We start from the raw sequence: 23,765 nt of genomic DNA, 5'->3' as shown, positions 1-23,765 counted from the left end.
ATAATGAGCGGTTAAGTTTGTGTCTGGAACTGGAGGAGAGTTATACAACGGTTGTCAGTATCAACATCGGGAATAAAATCATGGACAGTGAAGTGTGATTTAGTGACATCATAGAGAATGAAAAGAGAATGTATGTAACAAAGAAACTCGGGGATCAGGAACATTCATAGAGAAGGCAAATGAACTTGTAAATATCTTGTAAAAAGGCCGACTTCTAATTGGGAAGGCCAGGAGGGTATATGCCATGGAAAAAAAATTCTGCTTAAACTCTATTTTCTTGTTCAGATCTTCAATAATGATTTATTGAGTATCTATAAGCTACTATAAAGTCCTTGCTAGGATTCCTAGATGGTAATCATCAATAACGATACTCGCTCCTATGCAGCTCACGGATACAAAGAGTATCAATGAGAGTGAATGACACTTGCTCCTATGCAGCTCACAGATACCAAGAGTATCTTTGAGAGTGAATGACACACGTGTGAGCATGTACTGATGCACATGCCCCTGTACACACAGAGATAAACACACAGCGGTGATAGATAGATGCTATATGAGAATTTTCAAGGTACCAGAGAGTTTCTAAAAATAAAAATAAAAAATGCTTCTAAGAAATTAGTAAGCACAGTATAACCATCATGTGAAATTATCTCTGGCCATTTCATGAAATCTGAACAATACAGTTAACTATAATTCTCATCAATGAAGTCATGACCTATATAAACACATTGATTCTTGGGATGCAGTGGATTATATCATGCTTTTAATACTATATGTTGATGTCAGACTAATTTTCATTTTAATCTGTACATAGTAGTATTTTTAAATTCACTTATATTCAAGGTAAAAAGTTCAGACTTGGCGTACAGAATTAGATAGTGGTCCTTAGCTAGTATACGTACTCAGTAGGTACTAAGAGACACCACAAAATTACTTAATATTGCAATTAACTGCAGTCTGATATTTACTAAAGCAGTCTTATGCTATAAAGAAGGTACTGCTAGCCTAACTCATAATATTAATTTATATTTGACTTAATATTTAAGTGGTAAGAACATTACTTATGAACTGATATTATTTACGTCTACATGCTTTGTTTTGGCTTTGGAACACATTTAAAATGGTATGCATATAAAGAAGGCGTTTTTAAAAGTTTGTGAATTTAAAAACATCTGATTTTATATTCTGTGAAAGTGTGCTAAATAAAGCAAAACAGGAAATATTTCTGACCTTACGTTCCCTGTTGTTATCTACTGGCATTCTTCAGTAAGAATATGTAATGGTCAATTCTCACCAACAAGAATGGACTGCGAATAGAGTGCACTTTGAAACAATAGTGTTTACCCAACATAGCAACTCCTACACATCAACAGTTCAATCTCCGTACACCTTACAGGCTGGTCAAGAGAGAGTGCAGAGCTTCCTCGCTGGGAATACCCTGGAGTACAATTTATTCCCAAATTCAACAGGAATATTGTGGGATACAAATATGTTCCTAAAATGAGACTTTTAAAGCATCTTCATATCTGAAATAGAATTCTCTTTTCTCTTTTCTTCTAATTATCCTAACTTTGAGCACATTCAACATTAAAAAAGAAAAAAAGAAAAAGTTGTGACTGGAAGGTATAAAAGCAATAATTCCTAAAAATGAGAAGAGGTGAAAGTTCAAAGTTCATGTCTGCAGTTAAACTTAGTGTCCTGGCCACACACCCACAGCTGTTCAAAGCCTTTAGAACTCAAGAGTAGATTTAAAATGAAAAGCAGATAGAAGAGTCTTGACACTCAGCTCTGAACACATTTTAACATACTGTGATGCATGAAACTCACACCACATTACAAATAGGTTAAAACCTCAAGTCAGGAGCTCTCAGAGTCCTTGATAAAATTCTTAACACCATCAATATCTTTATTTGACCAAAAGCAATGCTTTTTTTCACAGATTTATTGGTTAAAATAATATTTTCCTGAAGAAAATATTATTATTGCATAACTTTCTGCTAACTTTCCTGGTCAAGAGCTCTTTCTCCACATCAAGATGAAACCTGTTTTCTAGCAACTGTACTTGCCAAATATTAATTTGTTAAGGACACAACACAAATCACATTCCATTTAAAAATACATGAATACATACGAGTGGAATAAATTAATCTTCCATGCCCCTGCAGCATTCTGGAAGAAATATTTCTAACTACAGTGCAAATAATACCGCCTACTTGTACTATAAAGATCCATATTATACTGAGGTTCAAATGTATTCTGTTGTAAAAAAAAATATGATACATTGTATTCAAATATAAAGAAATAATGTTGGCAATACATATGTTTATATAATTTCTATAAACTTAAAGAAACAAATTGCTGTATCTTTTTGAGTAGGAAATACAGAATTTTAAATAATGCTTAAAATTAGTTCATGAAGCTAGACTGGTTTCTCTTGCCTAGTGCCTAATGACTATTTAAAAAAAAAACTGCTCAACTTCTTGAGAGCAAACTTCAGGCGTCACAGTTATACCTTTGGTCCTAGTAACCATGCATTCATTATTATGATCTTTATGATGCCATTTTGGGGGAAATGGGAACATTCATGGCACTTCAGACTCCACATGCACATTTTCATAGCAGATACCTTTCTTCTGGCTCTACTTTCATCAACAAATAACTTATTTTCTGCAAGATTCACTTTAGCTTTTGCTGTGATCTCTTAACTGTACAGCTTCACATAGGAAAGTACACTCAGGGCATGTTCACGTGAGTCTACGATGGCATTCCGTCAATATGCTTCTAGCCGTTCCAGGGGGAGCCTGCTGAAGCAGTTGCTATTGGTTACGTCAGTTTGGAATGCACAGACCATGTGGTTTCACTTTGCAACTAGAAACTGGCTTCCTTGTGCATTCTGATAACCTGCCCTTCACAAAGACCCATAAAAAAAAACCCACATTTCTATGAAGTTTCCATTTTAAAAATCAACAATTGGAGCATAACACTAGAGATGCTGGTGTTGTTAAGGTTTATATACTCAGACTGGTGAGGTTGGCTGCTAAAATACGTGTCTGAAACTTTAACAAAACAAAAGCTTGGGTCCCCCCCCACACACACACACACTTTTACCTTAAAGACATTTAACAGTAAGAAATTTATTGGAAAGACATCTTCACACATTCCCATGTGTACATTGAAAAAGTATCTTTTTTTATAAATATAGGAGAAAGTTATTCAGTGGAAGATTTAACAAACTGTATTAGTAAAAGGAGAAATAGAACTGAACACTTCCTTCCTGCCCTGGGGTGTTTCATGCTTTAGCTACAAAAACTCCATGAAAGCACTTTTGTAAACCTGTAGGGTTCTCATTTGGAACACATCCACTACTTTTAATAACTCTATGAGTATTAATTTTATTTTAAAATTTTAGTTTTAATTATGTGTATGTATGCAAGGGAGGGGGATTTTGTGTGTACACTGAGTGCAGGGGCCTGTGGAGACTAGAGCAGTTCTTTCCCCTGAAGCTGGAGTTACAGACGTTTGTGACCCATCAGAAATCAGTGCTGGGAATTGAATTCTGGTCCTGTAAAAAATTGGTACTCTTAACCTCTGAACCCAAATACTAATTCCCTTGGCCACATACTAAATTCTATTGGAGAGAATCTATATGTCATTACTTACTTTAAAACAACACTAAGTTCCACTCATTTAACTAAAGTTAAGTTAAGTTTATTAGTCCAAACAAACAAACAAACACAAGAACATCCTTTTGGAGGGAGGAGGACATGGTTTTACAAAATGAAAGGAAGTAGTGACTGAAACGAATAACGAATGGTGGTTTTACCTTGGCATTTGATTTTCTCTTCTAATAAATACAGTTAGTATTCATAAGAATTATAAGCTTCATTTGATAGTACAACTATTAAAGTTATTCTTTCTCCCAAATTAGAAGTGGAAGACACGGCCACTTCACTAGATTTCTGTGTCCAACTTCATTCTAGCATCTGCATCTTTTAGTGCTTTCACCATCACAAAACCTTCATACTCAAACTCAACCTCTGACCTTGAAGTCATTTCCCTTCATTGAACCACTCTCTCTACTTGGTGCCAAGTGTTGAGCACAGGCCAAGTATAGCACTAAGTATTCTCTAGGTTAATAAACAAACAATGTTTACATTCACAGAATTTAGAGCCCAGAGAATAAAAATCAATAGATAAAAATGAAAACAATGTCATGGGAATGTGGAAATGGCTTCTATGAGTAACCAAGCCTGCGGTTGAGCAGAACGTCACTAGGTAAATGGAAACTGCATTCACCACTGCAGGTGAACAGCTACTTAAGCCAAGAGTTATGGAATCTGAGTAGCAGTGAGAAGCAGCTTTTACAGGTGAAAACAATGACAAATGGGAGCTGAGAGGAAGAGACTGTAGAAAGCCCAGGGAAGTTGTGTCTTAAGGAATGGAACAATATTCAACTTAGTGTCTCTGTACAAATCAGACCTCATGATTTTTTTTTCAATATCCCATTCAGCAAACACAAGTTTATCAGCATGCTGGATAAATGCTGGCCCAACCTAAAGAACACAATGCTACTTAAAAGAGTTCAGGTCACTACAAAATGTTCCAAGTATATTGGAAGAAGCTAAGTATGGATATGGATATGGGACAGCACCTATTAGATTCCTGGTGAAAGATAAATATGGCTACATCAGGGTGAAGACATGATTTCGGTTGCAGAGATACTTGGAAGTTAGCTAGTGGGATCATTGATTGAACTTTTAGTTAAAAGAAAACTTGGCTTGGCCAAACTGATGACAGGGTAACTTAATAAGAGACAAACAACAGGAGAGGAAGGAGAAGCTTGCTTCTCAGGCAGGAGTAGGCATACCAACCAACTGCCTTCCTAGGAGAAAGCAACTGACTTCCTAGGAGTCACAATTTTAAAGCAGGGATTATGGCAATCAGGAGAGAGATGGAATGGATCACTATGAAAAACAAACACAGTAGATGAGAAGACATGAGTGTGCAGCTGGAAAAGGGATCTTCACACAAGTGTTAGCTGCCCCCTGAGGTTTCTTGAAGCCCCAGGGTTTCCACTGGTTAGAGCATTAAGAGACACCAGATGGACCATCTAGAGACTGCCATATCCAGGGATCCATCCCATAATCAGCCTCCAAATGCTGACACCATTGCATACACTAGCAAGATTTGGCTGAAAGGACCCAGATATAGCTATCTCTTGTGAGACTATGCTGAGGCCTAGCAAACACAGAAGTGGATGCTCACAGTCAGCTATTGGATGGATCACAGGGCCCCCAATAGAGGAGCTAGAGAAAGTACCCAAGGAGCTAAAGGGATCTGCAACCCTATAGGTGGAACAACAATATGAACTAACCAGTACCCCGGAGCTCTTGTCTCTAGCTGCATAGGTATCAAAAGATGGCCTAGTCGGCCATCAGTGGAAAGAGAGGCCCATTGGTCATGCAAACTTTATATGCCTCAGTACAGGGGAACACCAGGGCCAAAAAGTGGGAGTGGGTGGGTAGGGGAGTTGGGGGAGGGTATGGGGGACTTTTGGGAGAGGATTGGAAATATAAATGAGGAAAATATCTAATAAAAAATATTAAAATGAAAAAAAAAAGGAGACACTTACTTCTTTTCTCAGCTAGTGTGATGCTATCCTTTCTGTTTGCCACACTTCAGCTTCCCCTCCTCCCAGCCCTCCCTGTTCTTAGGCTTACATCTGCAAGCTATTGTAAACAGCACATGTCTAATACTGCCACTCTCCTCCTTAAAGAGGATGTTCACTGATACCCCATTGCTTTTAGAATAAGACTAGTGTAGTCATCAAGCCTGATGGATTTCCCTGTAACTTACCCTTCCATATCTCCTGATACACTATCTTGGGTCCAATTTTTTACGTCCCGTTTTCTTTGTTCCCTTCAATTCTTAGGGATTACATACTTCCCTCGGCTCTAATGTTTTCACATGTACCTTTTAGTTAGGCTTAGTGATTAATTTTTGACAGGATAGACTAGCATTAATTGAGGGAATTGTCTTAATTTCCACAGCCATTGACATTAGAGTAAATTAAGACAATGTTTAGCTGATTTTGTTGATCAGCTGATATTGTGGATCAGCTAAAGCAGTTAAACTATCAATTTGAAAAGAAATTACCTTGAGCAAATCAAATTGGAGTTTACATTTTTTTCTTTTTCCTTTACAGCACAGAACACGATTGTTTAACTTTAGACTTTGAGTAAGTATTTTTGCTACATTTTTACAACCATAGGGTCTAAACATTTAAAAGGTTTGATTGCTAAATAAAAATGGTTATTCCATGGGGTGTGTGTGTGTGTGTGTGTGTGTTAATGTGTGTGGGAGTGTAAGTACATGTACTTATGAAAGACAGAGGTTAACCTCGGGTATCATATCTTAGTAGCCATCTACTTGGCTATAATCCCTGAGGCTTACTTACTGGATTAGACTGGCTGGCCACTGAGCTTATCTCTGACTCCTTAGCACAGGAGTTATAAACCCAGATCACTGGGCAGGACACTGGTACTAGAGACTGAACTCAGAGCCTTGGGCTTAAAAATGAAAAACTTTAACAACTGAGTAATTTTACTAGTTTCTATTGATGAATATTCTCGAAGTTCACCACAAATGCAGCTATGAATAAGTGTATACATAGTACATGTAGACATATACATTCTATATGCTGTATATGCTGTCGATGATATATAGTATGTATGTATGTACGAATATGTGTGTATGTATATACATATATATACACATATATATTTAAACTATGCCATGCATATTTATTTTTTCTTTACTATGCGTTGACCCTATTATATGAAAAGAATTTATAATGCATTAATTTCTTTCTTTGTAAAACTGTTGCATAAAAAACCCACATCATCGAAACATTTACTTCATTCCCCAATGAAAATATAAGAATCTCTGGCTTGAATTAAGTCACTTCAGTGAGACCAATCCTCTAAGTCCCTCCTCCCCGATCACTCAAAGGGCTCTAAGGCAGGACTGAGACACAGAATACCTACCGTCTTGCTGAGGTAACCTGTGCTGGTGTTCATGCACTGCAGCCCCTCGCTGTTGCAGCAACCCCCACATCTGTAGACGGACACACATGGAGGTTTAAAGAAGGTGTTTGTGGCTGCTCCAAACTCCTTCCCCACATCTATACACACCTCACGTGGCATGCATTGAGTCTTTCTCCACTCATTATCAATACCTGTCGAGTCACAGGGAAGTCAATTAAGTTACACAGAAGCCACCAAGGGAGACGCAGAGCCTACAGCATTTGTCATTTACTCATATTTAACTTCAGATCTTAAGATTTTGTGTAAAACAATTAGAGAAACAATGGCTAGGATCCTAAACTTCCCTGTGAATGAGAATGTAATATATTCAGCAGAATAATTGGTGAGACATTCTTTTAGAATTATTTCTATGGGGGTGGGGGTAACACCAAAATTAGAATTAAATTAAGGATTTCAAAAACATCACATCACTATCCTAATACAAATATTTGGTTCTCCTTGCTTAAAAAGGTGGGGATTTAATATATGTATGTTTACAAAATATGCACAAAGACGGCCATGTTCTTTGCTTGCATGTACAATTTTTGTGGTCTTGAATTAAATGTAAACAGCATGTTTTTGCTATGCTTTTTAAACTGACATGTAAATAAAAAGAAAACTATGGTTTCGGTGTCATATCAAAACTCGTTCTCAGGCAAGCCATGTGGTAATTTTAAATAATGTGGCTAGGTGCAAGGCGAGGCCAGTTTCCACTTATTTAGATTGGTAGCCTAAACTGACTCTTTGCAGGAAAATCAAATTACCCATCCCTTTCCTGCTTTCTCCTGGACCTTCACTTTCAATGGGTTATATATAGGCTTACCAGGGACTCTTGACTTTGCACTATATTAAAAATGCTGCAATTTCTAAGTGTTATAGTTTATTTCTCCCATATTTATTCTCCCATATTCTCTAGAATAACATTTTTAAGGACTATAAATTACAGGTTATGCCACCATGAATCCAGTAAACTTGTTTGATTCTGCTTTAAATATACTTTGCAATAACAAATTATGAGTATGTGTGTGGGGGTGGGAGAGGTTGTGGTTCATATAGAAGAATACTTCAAATCTTCTATCACTCACTCTCTACCTTTATTGCCTTGAGATTCTTTTTCAGTGAACCAGAAACTCTCAGTACACTAAGCTGGCTGACCAGCTAGCTCACGGGACTTTCCTTTTCTGTTTTATGCATGCTGGGGTTATAGGTACCCATAACTATGCATATCTTTACATGGGTGCCTGAATTTCAAACACACATCTTCATGCTAGCATAGAAAGCGCTCTTACCTATTGAGGCAGCTTCCTGGCTCCAACATCAAACTTTAAAACACCATAATATTTAAAACTTAAATGGTCCCACCAACTCATATTATGCCACTTTTCACATCATGCTTTTTGTGAAACACTATGGTAAATATTCATCTGCTTCAAAAAAGAACAACTGTGAGACAGTTATCTCTGGTGTAATAAGACAACGAGTAGCTTTTGAAAACTGATTTGGGTTAGTAAACTTTATTTCTGTATTTTCGTGTGTGTGTGTGTGTGTGTGTGTGTGTGTGTGTGTGTATGGGGTGGGAGGTGTGTGCACGCACGTCCACTTGTCTGTCATCTATGAGGATAGCACCTAAAGCATTAGGCATCATATGTATAGTATATAAATGTTCTAGCATGTAAGGGAAACTATGTCTGAATTCAAACCAAAAAGAAAATATATGCACTTTTTTAAGTATTCATTTTCTTGAAATATAAACCTTTCAACCAGTGGTTTTCAACCTGTGGGTGGGTCACAACCCCTTTGGGAATAGAATAACTCTTTCACAAGGGTCACCTAAGACTACCGGAAAAGATAGAGATTTACATTATGATTCATAACAGTATCAAAATTAGAGCTATGGGGTAGCAAGAAAACTAACTTTATGCGTGGGTTCATCACAACACAGGGAACTTTCCTAAAGGGTTGAGCATTGGGAGGGTCGAGAACCACTTAATTACATTAACCTAAGACACTAAAATAAATGAACACAGTGTAGAAAATTTATTGAAGCATTTTCAAATGTTTGCAATGGGGTATTGCCTCAATTACAAAAAGTGTGCGTTGCTATGGATGTATTTTCTAGCTGTGGGTTTCAAGAAATCATCCAGTTTCATCACTGTCAAGTGTACTAGGCTCCATATGTTCACACGGCATAGTCACTGTGAGTGTACAAGGTTCTGTTTGCCCACACTGGTATTGTCATTCATGAGTGTGCAAGGCTCTGCACACAGTCAGCAACCTCTACTTACTTTTCAGGATCTCTGTGTTATAATGTGCAGCAGCAAATTTTACACTGTCCCCTGTCCTGGTATTGAGGGTGGGCTGCTGCCAGCCGCCTTTCCGCAGCTGGCACTTGTACATTTTCCAGTAGTCTGGGTACAGGACAGACATCAGCTCATCTACGCTGGACACAGACCGCAACTGCTCCTCCAGGTCTTTGCCTTCAAAAGCCTGTCAAAGACAATTGCAGGATCAATACTTCCCCAGACTAAGAGTATAGGAAACAAACTCAAAACCTTTTTGGTTTGATGTGACTGACATTGTATCTGCTAATAAAAGTATTATTAACAAATCACGACTTGCTTAAATTGTCATGGTAAAATTAAATTTACATTAATATTTAAATGTCTCTGGAACAACTAAGTTAAACTGCATTTTTTTATAAGACAAAAAATGTTAGATATAATTTTTAAAATTATTTTTTAGATTATTCAAGTCACAGCTCTATATCATATTGACAACTCTGTTGACTTACAAAATTATTCACACACACACACACACACACACACACACCCACACACACACACGTTGTTTCATATAGTGTGAAAGTAAAACAACACAGATTTCCTCTAAAGTTGAGTATCAGCATCAATACAATATAACTAAAGCTTTTAAAATACATACATATTAATTTTAATGAAATTAAATTAATGTAATTTAATTGCATAATAGATTTTAAAGTTGGATTAAAGGCTGCATGTATAGTATAGGGAAACAGCACTTTTCTAGAATGCTCAAAGCTCTGGCTTTGATTCCTAACACTAAGAGAAAAGGCAAATGTCTGGACCAGTTATGACAGTATGAAATAATCATTGAAGTTGACCTTTAGAGGAGATTTTAACATTACTGAAACAACACAAATAACTTCCCAATTTCTACACATGGTGTATTTGCTGGAGAAAAATCTCACATGTGACACAAAATTCAAGAATCAAAGGTTGTCAGATATACATTCATTGCTGATGAAAAGAACCAACATGAAGGCAAAGGCATTGAAGAAAACTCACTCTATGTGATGATGTGTGCGAAAATACCTTCTGAGAATTTCAAATCACATATTTATATCTATATATAATATATCTATATCTATATCTATATCTATCTCTATATCTCTATATCTCTATATCTCTATATCTATATCTATATCTATATCTATATCTATATCTATATCTATATCTATATCTATATCTATATCTACATCTACATCTACATCTACATCTACATCTATATCTATATCTATCTATCTATCTATCTATATATGTATATATATACAGAGAGAGAGATTATTTGGCATTCAGCACTTGATAAAGCTAGAGAATAAGACAGTGATCAGATAGAGTTGTGGTCATTGCCATGTGCAATAAAATGTCATAATGCTTCAGCTAGTAACCAGTTATTAAATAGGTCCCAGAAAACAAGGAGCAGTGAGTGCTACATGCTACATGTGACAGGAGGGTTGCTAGAACTCTTCCCTTACAACTTTGCTAAGACTACAGTCAACCTCTGACATTATGCCACCATACAATACTACAGAGTAGGTCATGTGTTCACTGAACCAAAAGGAGCACTGATAAACTTCTACAACCTAATGAGAGACACATAGAGAATATGGATAGTGAATATGTATAAGATAGATAGATAGATAGATAGATAGATAGATAGATAGATAGATAGAGATAGAGATAGAGATAGAGATAGAGATAGATATAGAGATAGATATAGAGATAGATATAGAGATAGATATAGAGATAGATATAGAGATAGATATAGATATAGATAGCTATAGATATGAGGATAGCAAGAAGCAAGGAAAAGTAATGTTTTGAGGCCCAGAGGAGTACATATTTGTAGTTATTCAAGAACAAGTTTATATTACAAGCTGCTGGGACTTTCCACATATAGACAGTAAATTCACTTTAGAATCACACTTTACATAAGTGATGATGTTCTATCACACATGCATGCAAAGTCATTGTACATATCTACATATATGAATATAAACTAGTGTTATATAGAAAATACAGAACTGGTCAAACAAGTTGAAAAAAACAACAGTTATCTCAGAAAGAATCACGATACAACATGACGACCACTGTATGACATAAGCATGGGAAAGGTTCACAGTTTGTATATTAACACATCCAGATAACATGCATACTTTTAAAACAAAATTTGCATATGGGGAGATTGAATTAATGTTTACTTTCTTGAGTAAAAATAAAGCAAAACCGGCTATGTTCTACAATTTGTAGAGTTAATTAGGCTTTAATAAATTTTGTATTTTAAGTTTCGAGTAATGTATATACATAACTTTTAATAAATCAGAATAAAAGTTTCACAGTGATCATCCGTAAGCACCTGGCAGGCTATCAGACTAGCTTTTTCTAACTTCAGAGAAGGAACCTTTCATATAGAATGTAAATTATAAGAATCACTCTAAGGAGCAGAAATCTTTACAATCAAATAGAATAAAAGTAGATTTCAGCAGAGCAGCTCACTTCCTTTCCCCACTAGGTAGACATTCTTTGTATTGCATTTGTATCAATGATAGCCTTCGGCAGAGAAAGACCCAGATGATCTCCATCTTGTAACAGAGATCCATATTATATTGGATAATATTAAACTTCAACTGTTTGGGCCATCATTTTACTATGTGAAATGCCAATACTGTCTTATTCTTGGAGGTTTTATGGTGACTCACTGAAACACTTGACGTAAAAGCATAATTAATTATTGCAGGCAGCAAGGGAACTGTCATTTGGTTATTTGGAGACTATCAAAAACTTCTGCACGGCTGTGATCACAAGGTGTATAGTGCAGAATATCCTCCGATTCGCTTCTGACGTGTCCTAAGGAACTAGCAAGCCAGGGATTGAGCACTGTAGAGTACGCAATAGGAGGGTGTTCAGTTAGGATTCCAAGGAATAGTGACGGAGTGTACAGAAGATCTAAAAATTAAGATCACAGTTGACCTTCTAGTGGTGGAACATGCAATTCAGACTCTACTTCTGAAGATAGGAAGAGGTCTCAGCATGAGTGAGTGACACACAAAAAAATCCTTCAATGGGAAGAGCTATTTCCGTGAAAGTCAAGTTTGTTCTTAACATACTCCCTAGTCTTTACGTTCACTAATGTATTTTAATACATTTTAATATTCATTTGCTTGAATATTCCTGGTTTTTGTTTTGCAGGAAAAATTTAAAACAATGTCTTAAAATACATAATTTGAAATGAAACTTCATACTTTCTAAAACTGAATCTAATTTTATATGTCAGTTAGGGTAGATCAAGTAGGTGACACCAGCCAGCCGTTGCCCTCGCATAGCTTTTTGCACCTTTTCATTAGCAAAGAATGACAGAAGCACCACTGAGGGAAATATGATAAGCTGAAGCCAAGGTCAAAGTTGAGTTAACAATGTGATAACCATGAGGCAACAGAACAACAAAAAATAAAACAAAACAATAAATCAATCGCCTCAATGACAATGTTAGCAGTCACATGACAAGAAAAAGCCTCTCTCATCTGCACCCCGTGTTTCCTCTCAGTTATGAGAAGCCATAATGGAAGCCGAGAGAGTCATAAACAATGTGGGCTCTCATCTACAGGCCTCTGCTTTAAAGATACCTTTGTTTTTCAGAGTGACGGAGATGTGCCTGTTCCTAGTGAAGGTGGAGAACTGTTGCTGTTGAGGAGCCCTGCAGGGGGCAGTAGAGGGCTTCATTAGGTGGGATATTTTAACTTAATCAGATGGCATAATATACATGGCATGGATTACTCTCCTAAGAATATTCGAGAAGGTGAAAATTTTTATGATTTCACTCTGTAAAATGTGAGAGTGGGTTTCAAAACCACTACCTGCTTGGATTAATGATTGCATTACTCTGTGTCAGGAACACGCTTTCTGTTTGAACATTAAGTATTTCTTCACAGTGTTCCCTTGGCTCATAACAGCAAAATGTATTTATTTATATATAGTGTTCCAAAGTAAATCTCAAATGTTTATGAACTAGTTCCCTATTATTGGTTATAATTTCAAAAGAAAGCTTTATGTCTTTGAAAAATGTACGCTCAACTTTCTGGGAGTGGGCTTGTGTGGGTCAAGCACTGATAAAGCAAGGACATGGGGACTTTAGTTTGCAAGGGCAGGACAGATGTAATGCAGGGCAGGTATGGTGGCTGCCTCTAACCCTACCTCCCAACCCCCACCCCCAGTGCTTCTGAGATAGACAGAGGTTAAAGTGAGAGAGCCCACAGGTCCAGCAGACAGCATCAGGGTCAATTCCTGTGTTTATACTCATGATCACCCATGTGTTTGTGCATCAGCACACATGTCGACATACACATGCAAAGAAACACACAGACATACACTATACATATGGGATGCTTAAAAATTTCTCTTGAAGTGAAGGCATATTGTATGTTTTAAAGTATTTGCTTTTAGTAAAGTTTCTTTAGTATGTATGATAAAGAACAACGTTAATCATAGATAATGCTAACATGATCTAGGACTGATGGTAATATTAATGGTATGATGTTTGATTTTTATTTAATGTATAATACCCGATTAGAAAGTGGATAAGTCCTGATCACAGTTTGAAGGGATTTTATAACTGAACTTCTCTAACTCCACACAGGTAAGCATGGAGAACATAGAATATATCATATAATGTTTTTTTCATTCTATTTAATGAGGATGGTTCAGTAAGTGTAACTAACATCATTCTGGGTAGTTGTGAATTCAGTTTTTATTAGTTTACAATGGCAGAATGCTGTAGTGCATATACATACTATTGGGTTTCTTTTCTCAATCTTGATTTGTAATACTGAATCATATAAGCCAGAAGCTGGAAAGAACCCAGATGCCCCTCAACAGAGGAATGGATACAGAAAATGTGGTACATCTACACAATGGAGTACTACTCAGCTATTAAAAAGAATGAATTTATGAAATTCCTAGGCAAATGGATGGACCTGGAGGGTATCATCCTGAGTGAAGTAACCCAACCACAAAGGAACTCGCACAATATGTACTCACTGATAAGTGGATAATAGCCCAGAAACTTAGGATACCCAAGATATAAGATACAACTTGCCAAACGCATGAAATTCAAGAAGAGCGAAGACCAAAGTGTGGACACTTTACCCTTTCTTAGAAATGGGAACAAAACACCCATAGAAGGAGTTACAGAGACAAAATTTGGAGCTGTGACGAAAGGATGGACCATCTAGTGACTGCCATATGCAGGGATCCATCCCATAATCAGCTTCCAAATGCTGACACCATTGCATACACTAGCAAGATTTCGCTGAAAGGACCCAGTTATAGCTTTCTCTTGTGAGACTATGCCGGGGCCTAGCAAACGCATAAGTGGATGCTCACAGTCAGCTATTGGATGGGTCACAGGGCCCCCAATGGAGGAGCTAGAGAAAGTACCCAAGGAGCTAAAGGGATCTTCAACCCTATAGGTGGAACAACAATATGAACTAACCAGTACCCGGGAGCTCTTGTCTCTAGCTGCATATGTAGCTAGTCGGCCATCACTGCAAAGAGAGGCCCATTGGACTTGCAAACTTTATATGCCCCAGTACAGGGGAATGCCAGGGCCAAAAAGGGGGAGTGGGTGGGTAGGGGATTGGGGGTGTGGGTATGGGGGACTTTTGGGATAGCATTGAAAATGTAAATGAGGAAAATACCTAATTAAAAAAAAAGAAAGGTGCTGTTTCCCAGTTCTGTAAACGACTGCAATTTCTCTAGTCTATGTGTAGGGAGCACACATTTAGAGGGAATATTGTAAGAAAAGCAATTGATGGCTCATAAATTAAGCACATAATTACCTGCCCAGATAAGGTAGAAATGAATGGATCAATTTTGCACTTCGGAGGGGTACATATGAATTCCCCTGCTCTGTGTCTTTACCAACAAATGTTAGTTGCTTTTTATATTTTAAGTCCTTCTAATGTGTAGATAATAATATCTCATTGTGATATAATGTATTTGCAAACTAAAACCTTTTTATTCTTTTCTGTGAACCATCTTTGCTGCGGTTACTTGTGAGAATATAAATGTATTTTGGATGTGTGCTCTTTACATTGTGTGCCTTTGGATATATAAATTACCGATAACTACGTTTTCGCTCATTCAATAGTGATATCTGGTGAACAGAAGTGTCTGTGTGTGTGTGTGTGTGTGTGTGTGTGTGTGTGTGTGTGTGTGTGAATAAATAAACAATATCTGAGGATTTTTGTTTTTAAAGGTTTATGTTTCTGCCATATCTTTCAAAGAAACATTCAACTCAAAGCCATGAAAATGCCATTCTACATCATTATCTAATTTTTTTATTAATTTTGGGACAATCATGAACCTGGAACTGTTTATTCAGTGTAGTGTGAGGTAGGTGTCAGATCCTATTTTTCATATCTAATTAAACCTACACCATTTCATTCAAAGGCCCATCACTTTGGCATAGGACTAAATCTACTCCCTTTTCATTTATGTATGTAATTATGTACCCTTAGGCTAGTACAAAACCTCAGTTGTTTAATCATCAGTAAAGTGTTCTGCTAGAGACTGAACCCAGGGCCTTGCACACAAGAGGTTAAAGAAGTACTCTATGGCAGAGCTACGTCACCACCTCTTACAACAGCTTTATAATGGAGCTTGATATTAAGCGTACTATTTGGATTGTACATATAATTTTCCTAATTTAACAATAGAACTAATATCCAAAACAATTGAAAATTTCTGCCTTTTTCTTCTATTAAAAACATCAGTTAAATTAAAAAAATACAAAAAACAAAAAAATATACAAAAAATTAAGCAAATTATTGTATGAACTACCATGACATGCCCAGGGCTTTATATATGTTATGTGACATATGTTATAAAGACAATTATAATCAAGAAACTTGGTGACAACAGTCAACATTAGGAACCATGTTAAGAGATTCATTCCTGTATAGCAAGGTACATTTCAAAACCTTCTTCATTCTCAAGTTTTTATAATCTGTACTCTGTGAAATCTCACTTTACCTCATCATACATGTGCATATTATTTAAATGCTCACATTGCATACGTAAAGGCACTTCTTAAGTGTTGGGAGCCGCGCCCACATTCGCCGTTACAAGATGGCGCTGACAGCTGTGTTCTAAGTGGTAAACAAATAAACTGCGCATATGCCGAGGGTGGTTCTCCACTCCATGTGCTCTGCCTTCCCCGTGACGTCAACTCGGCCGATGGGCTGCAGCCAATCAGGGAGTGACACGTCCTAGGCGAAATATAACTCTCCTAAAAAAGGGACGGGTTTTCGTTTTCTCTCTCTCTTGCTTCTTACACTCTTGCTCCTGAAGATGTAAGCAATAAAGTTTTGCCGCAGAAGATTCTGGTCTGTGGTGTTCTTCCTGGCCGGGCGTGAGAACGCGTCTAATAACAATTGGTGCCGAATTCCGGGACGAGAAAAAACTCGGGACTGGCGCAAGGAAGATCCCTCATTCCAGAACCAGAACTGCGGGTCGCGGTAATAAAGGTTCCCGTAAAGCAGACTGTTAAGAAGGATTCAACTGTATGAATTCAGAACTTTTCAGCTGGGGAACGAGAGTACCAGTGAGTACAGCTTTACGAGGTAAGTCTGATCTTGAACTTTCTAAGGAAATTCAAGACAGTCTATCAGAAGTAAAGTGGAATATGTTTGGCCTTGAATTTTTTCTGGTGTTAGGAGCCCTTTTGTTCCTTTTCACATGTTATCAAGTGATTAAGATAGGGCTGAAAATTCTAGAGGAAATTCAGGACAAGCTATCAGAAGTAAAGCGGGGAGAGAGAGTAGGAACAAAGAGGAAATATGGTACACAAAATAAGTATACAGGCCTTTCCAAGGGTCTTGAACCCGAGGAAAAGTTAAGGTTAGGTAGGAATACCTGGAGAGAGATTAGAAGAAAAAGAGGAAAAAGGGAAAAGAAGAAAGATCAATTAGCGGAGGTCTCTAGGAAAAGGAGCCTGTGCTCATCGCTGGATGGGCTCGGGGAGCCAGCTCTTAGTAGCTCTGAAGCAGATGAAGAATTCTCCTCTGAGGAAACAGACTGGGAGGAAGAAGCAGCTCATTATGAGAAAAAAGGGTACCAGCCAGGTAAAGTGCTAGCTAATCAGTTAAGGAAGCCAAAAGCGGCTGGCGAAGGCCAGTTTGCTGATTGGCCTCAGGGCAGTCGGCTTCAAGGTCCGCCCTATGCGGAGTCCCCGCCCTGCGTAGTGCGTCAGCAATGCGCAGAGAGGCAATGCGCAGAGAGATGCGCAGAGAGGCAATGCGCAGAGAGATGCGCAGAGAGGCAGTGCGCAGAGAGGCAGTGCGCAGAGAGGCAGTGCGCAGACTCATTCATTCCCAGAGAGGAACAAAGGAAAATACAACAGGCATTTCCAGTCTTTGAAGGAGCCGAGGGTGGGCGTGTCCACGCTCCGGTAGAATACTTACAAATTAAAGAGCTTGCCGAGTCGGTCCGTAAATACGGAACCAATGCTAATTTTACCTTGGTGCAGTTAGACAGGCTCGCCGGCATGGCACTAACTCCTGCTGACTGGCAAACGGTTGTAAAAGCCGCTCTCCCTAGTATGGGCAAATATATGGAATGGAGAGCTCTTTGGCATGAAACTGCACAAGCGCAGGCCCGAGCAAACGCAGCTGCTTTGACTCCAGAGCAGAGAGATTGGACTTTTGACTTGTTGACGGGTCAGGGAGCTTATTCTGCTGATCAAACAAACTACCATTGGGGAGCTTATGCCCAAGTTTCCTCCACGGCTATTAGGGCCTGGAAGGCGCTCTCCCGAGCAGGTGAAACCACTGGTCAATTAACAAAAGTTGTCCAGGGACCTCAGGAATCCTTCTCAGATTTTGTGGCCAGAATGACAGAGGCAGCAGAGCGTATTTTTGGAGATTCAGAGCAAGCCGCGCCTCTGGTAGAACAGCTAATCTATGAGCAAGCCACAAAGGAGTGCCGAGCGGCCATAGCCCCAAGAAAGAACAAAGGCTTACAAGACTGGCTCAGGGTCTGTCGAGAGCTTGGGGGACCTCTCACCAATGCAGGCTTAGCGGCCGCCATCCTTCAATCTCAGAACCGCTCCATGGGCAGAAATGATCAGAGGACATGTTTTAATTGCGGAAAGCCTGGGCATTTTAAGAAAGATTGCAGAGCTCCAGATAAACAGGGAGGGACTCTCACTCTTTGCTCTAAGTGTGGCAAGGGTTATCATAGAGCTGACCAGTGTCGCTCTGTGAGGGATATAAACGGCAGAATCCTTCCCCCACCTGATAGTCAATCAACTGATGTGCCAAAAAACGGGTCATCGGGCCCTCGGTCCCAGGGCCCTCAAAGATATGGGAACCGGTTTGTCAGGACCCAGGAAGCAGTCAGAGAGGCGACCCAGGAAGACCCACAAGGGTGGACCTGCGTGCCGCCTCCGACTTCCTATTAATGCCTCAAATGAGTATTCAGCCGGTGCCAGTGGAGCCTATACCATCCTTGCCCCCGGGAACCATGGGCCTTATTCTCGGCCGGGGTTCACTCACCTTGCAGGGCTTAGTAGTCCACCCTGGAGTTATGGATTGTCAACATTCCCCTGAAATACAGGTCCTGTGCTCAAGCCCTAAGGGCGTTTTTTCTATTAGTAAAGGAGATAGGATAGCTCAGCTGCTGCTCCTCCCTGATAATACCAGGGAGAAATCTGCAGGACCTGAGATAAAGAAAATGGGCTCCTCAGGAAATGATTCTGCCTATTTGGTTGTATCTTTAAATGATAGACCTAAGCTCCGCCTTAAGATTAACGGAAAAGAGTTTGAAGGCATCCTTGATACCGGAGCAGATAAAAGTATAATCTCTACACATTGGTGGCCCAAAGCGTGGCCCACCACAGAGTCATCTCATTCATTACAGGGCCTAGGATATCAATCATGTCCCACTATAAGCTCCATTGCCTTGACGTGGGAATCCTCTGAAGGGCAGCAAGGGAAATTCATACCTTATGTGCTCCCACTCCCGGTTAACCTCTGGGGAAGGGATATTATGCAGCATTTGGGCCTTATTTTGTCCAATGAAAACACCCCATCAGGAGGGTATTCAGCTAAAGCAAAAAATATCATGGCAAAGATGGGTTATAAAGAAGGAAAAGGGTTAGGACATCAAGAACAGGGAAGGATAGAGCCCATCTCACCTAATGGAAACCAAGACAGACAGGGTCTGGGTTTTCCTTAGCGGCCATTGGGGCAGCACGACCCATACCATGGAAAACAGGGGACCCAGTGTGGGTTCCTCAATGGCACCTATCCTCTGAAAAACTAGAAGCTGTGATTCAACTGGTAGAGGAACAATTAAAACTAGGCCATATTGAACCCTCTACCTCACCTTGGAACACTCCAATTTTTGTAATTAAGAAAAAGTCAGGAAAGTGGAGACTGCTCCATGACCTCAGAGCCATTAATGAGCAAATGAACTTATTTGGCCCAGTACAGAGGGGTCTCCCTGTACTTTCCGCCTTACCACGTGGCTGGAATTTAATTATTATAGATATTAAAGATTGTTTCTTTTCTATACCTTTGTGTCCAAGGGATAGGCCCAGATTTGCCTTTACCATCCCCTCTATTAATCACATGGAACCTGATAAGAGGTATCAATGGAAGGTCTTACCACAGGGAATGTCCAATAGTCCTACAATGTGCCAACTTTATGTGCAAGAAGCTCTTTTGCCAGTGAGGGAACAATTCCCCTCTTTAATTTTGCTCCTTTACATGGATGACATCCTCCTGTGCCATAAAGACCTTACCATGCTACAAAAGGCATATCCTTTTCTACTTAAAACTTTAAGTCAGTGGGGTTTACAGATAGCCACAGAAAAGGTCCAAATTTCTGATACAGGACAATTCTTGGGCTCTGTGGTGTCCCCAGATAAGATTGTGCCCCAAAAGGTAGAGATAAGAAGAGATCACCTCCATACCTTAAATGATTTTCAAAAGCTGTTGGGAGATATTAATTGGCTCAGACCTTTTTTAAAGATTCCTTCCGCTGAGTTAAGGCCTTTGTTTGGTATTTTAGAAGGAGATCCTCATATCTCCTCCCCTAGGACTCTTACTCTAGCTGCTAACCAGGCCTTACAAAAAGTGGAAAAAGCCTTACAGAATGCACAATTACAACGTATTGAGGATTCGCAACCTTTCAGTTTGTGTGTCTTTAAGACAGCACAATTGCCAACTGCAGTTTTGTGGCAGAATGGGCCATTGTTGTGGATCCATCCAAACGTATCCCCAGCTAAAATAATAGATTGGTATCCTGATGCAATTGCACAGCTTGCCCTTAAAGGCCTAAAAGCAACAATCACCCACTTTGGGCAAAGTCCATATCTTTTAATTGTACCTTATACCGCTGCACAGGTTCAAACCTTGGCAGCCACATCTAATGATTGGGCAGTTTTAGTTACCTCCTTTTCAGGAAAAATAGATAACCATTATCCAAAACATCCAATCTTACAGTTTGCCCAAAATCAATCTGTTGTGTTTCCACAAATAACAGTAAGAAACCCACTTAAAAATGGGATTGTGGTATATACTGATGGATCAAAAACTGGCATAGGTGCCTATGTGGCTAATGGTAAAGTGGTATCCAAACAATATAATGAAAATTCACCTCAAGTGGTAGAATGTTTAGTGGTCTTAGAAGTTTTAAAAACCTTTTTAGAACCCCTTAATATTGTGTCAGATTCCTGTTATGTGGTTAATGCAGTAAATCTTTTAGAAGTGGCTGGAGTGATTAAGCCTTCCAGTAGAGTTGCCAATATTTTTCAGCAGATACAATTAGTTTTGTTATCTAGAAGATTTCCTGTTTATATTACTCATGTTAGAGCCCATTCAGGCCTACCTGGCCCCATGGCTCTGGGAAATGATTTGGCAGATAAGGCCACTAAAGTGGTGGCTGCTGCCCTATCATCCCCGGTAGAGGCTGCAAGAAATTTTCATAACAATTTTCATGTGACGGCTGAAACATTACGCAGTCGTTTCTCCTTGACAAGAAAAGAAGCCCGTGACATTGTTACTCAATGTCAAAGCTGCTGTGAGTTCTTGCCAGTTCCTCATGTGGGAATTAACCCACGCGGTATTCGACCTCTACAGGTCTGGCAAATGGATGTTACACATGTTTCTTCCTTTGGAAAACTTCAATATCTCCATGTGTCCATTGACACATGTTCTGGCATCATGTTTGCTTCTCCGTTAACTGGAGAAAAAGCCTCACATGTGATTCAACATTGTCTTGAGGCATGGAGTGCTTGGGGGAAACCCAGACTCCTTAAGACTGATAATGGACCAGCTTATACGTCTCAAAAATTCCAACAGTTCTGCCGTCAGATGGACGTAACCCACCTGACTGGACTTCCATACAACCCTCAAGGACAGGGTATTGTTGAGCGTGCGCATCGCACCCTCAAAGCCTATCTTATAAAACAGAAGAGGGGAACTTTTGAAGAGATTTTACCCCGAGCACCAAGAGTGTCTGTGTCTATGGCACTCTTTACACTCAATTTTTTAAATATTGATGCTCATGGCCATACTGCGGCTGAACGTCATTGTTCAGAGCCAGATAGGCCCAATGAGATGGTTAAATGGAAAAATGTCCTTGATAATAAATGGTATGGCCCGGATCCTATTTTGATAAGATCCAGGGGAGCGGTCTGTGTTTTCCCACAGAATGAAGACAACCCATTTTGGATACCAGAAAGACTCACCCGAAAAATCCAGACTGACCAAGGGAATACTGATGTCCCTCGTCTTGGTGATGTCCAGGGCGTCAATAATAAAAAGAGAGCAGCGTTGGGGGATAATGTCGACATTTCCACTCCCAATGACGGTGATGTATAATGCTCAAGTATTCTCCTGCTTTTTTACCACTAACTAGGAACTGGGTTTAGCCTTAATTCAGACAGCCTTGGCTCTGTCTGGACAGGTCCAGACGACTGACACCATTAACACTTTGTCAGCCTCAGTGACTACAGTCATAGATGAACAGGCCTCAGCTAATGTCAAGATACAGAGAGGTCTCATGCTGGTTAATCAACTCATAGATCTTGTCCAGATACAACTAGATGTATTATGACAAATAACTCAGCAGGGATGTGAACAAAAGTTTCCGGGATTGTGTGTTATTTCCATTCAGTATGTTAAATTTACTAGGGCAGCTAATTTGTCAAAAAGTCTTTTTCAGTATATGTTACAGAATTGGATGGCTGAATTTGAACAGATCCTTCGGGAATTGAGACTTCAGGTCAACTCCACGCGCTTGGACCTGTCCCTGACCAAAGGATTACCCAATTGGATCTCCTCAGCATTTTCTTTCTTTAAAAAATGGGTGGGATTAATATTATTTGGAGATACACTTTGCTGTGGATTAGTGTTGCTTCTTTGATTGGTCTGTAAGCTTAAGGCCCAAACTAGGAGAGACAAGGTGGTTATTGCCCAGGCGCTTGCAGGACTAGAACATGGAGCTTCCCCTGATATATCTATGTTTAGGCAATAGGTCGCTGGCCACTCAGCTCTTATATCCCATGAGGCTAGTCTCATTGCACGGGATAGAGTGAGTGTGCTTCAGCAGCCCGAGAGAGTTGCACGGCTAAGCACTGCAGTAGAAAGGCTCTGCGGCATATATGAGCCTATTCTAGGGAGACATGTCATCTTTCAAGAAGGTTGAGTGTCCAAGTGTCCTTCTCTCCAGGCAAAACGACACGGGAGCAGGTCAGGGTTGCTCTGGGTAAAAGCCTGTGAGCCTAAGAGCTAATCCTGTACATGGCTCCTTTACCTACACACTGGGGATTTGACCTTTATCTCCACTCTCATTAATATGGGTGGCCTATTTGCTCTTATTAAAAGGAAAGGGGGAGATGTTGGGAGCCGCGCCCACATTCGCCGTTACAAGATGGCGCTGACAGCTGTGTTCTAAGTGGTAAACAAATAAACTGCGCATATGCCGAGGGTGGTTCTCCACTCCATGTGCTCTGCCTTCCCCGTGACGTCAACTCGGCCGATGGGCTGCAGCCAATCAGGGAGTGACACGTCCTAGGCGAAATATAACTCTCCTAAAAAAGGGACGGGTTTTCGTTTTCTCTCTCTCTTGCTTCTTACACTCTTGCTCCTGAAGATGTAAGCAATAAAGTTTTGCCGCAGAAGATTCTGGTCTGTGGTGTTCTTCCTGGCCGGGCGTGAGAACGCGTCTAATAACACTTAAGTATAGTATCTGTCTGATATCTGAATTTCCCGGCAGATAATGACTTAAGAAAACATGCATGCACACCATAACACAATAATAAGAACATGAATCAGTACAGATAGATAAATTTGTATTT

The 23,765-nt window shown here is 39.5% G+C and overlaps 1 protein-coding gene across 1 annotated transcript in view; it reads right to left on the bottom strand.

The window, feature by feature from the left end:
* The window catches only part of Vegfc (vascular endothelial growth factor C), a 108,923-nt gene that overhangs the window by 19,925 nt on the left and 65,233 nt on the right, over window positions 1-23,765 (bottom strand). The window contains exons 2-3 of the mRNA NM_009506.2: window positions 9,371-9,572; window positions 7,047-7,237 (exon numbers count right to left, since the gene is read on the bottom strand). Coding sequence (NP_033532.1) covers window positions 7,047-7,237; window positions 9,371-9,572 — 393 coding nt within the window. The remainder of the gene's footprint in view (window positions 1-7,046; window positions 7,238-9,370; window positions 9,573-23,765) is intronic.

Source organism: Mus musculus, chromosome 8 (genome assembly GCF_000001635.26).
Source record: "Mus musculus strain C57BL/6J chromosome 8, GRCm38.p6 C57BL/6J".
Taxonomy (NCBI): domain Eukaryota; kingdom Metazoa; phylum Chordata; class Mammalia; order Rodentia; family Muridae; genus Mus; species Mus musculus.
The sequence above is the reverse complement of the archived record's forward strand: the minus strand, read 5'-3'. Positions and strand labels throughout refer to the sequence as shown.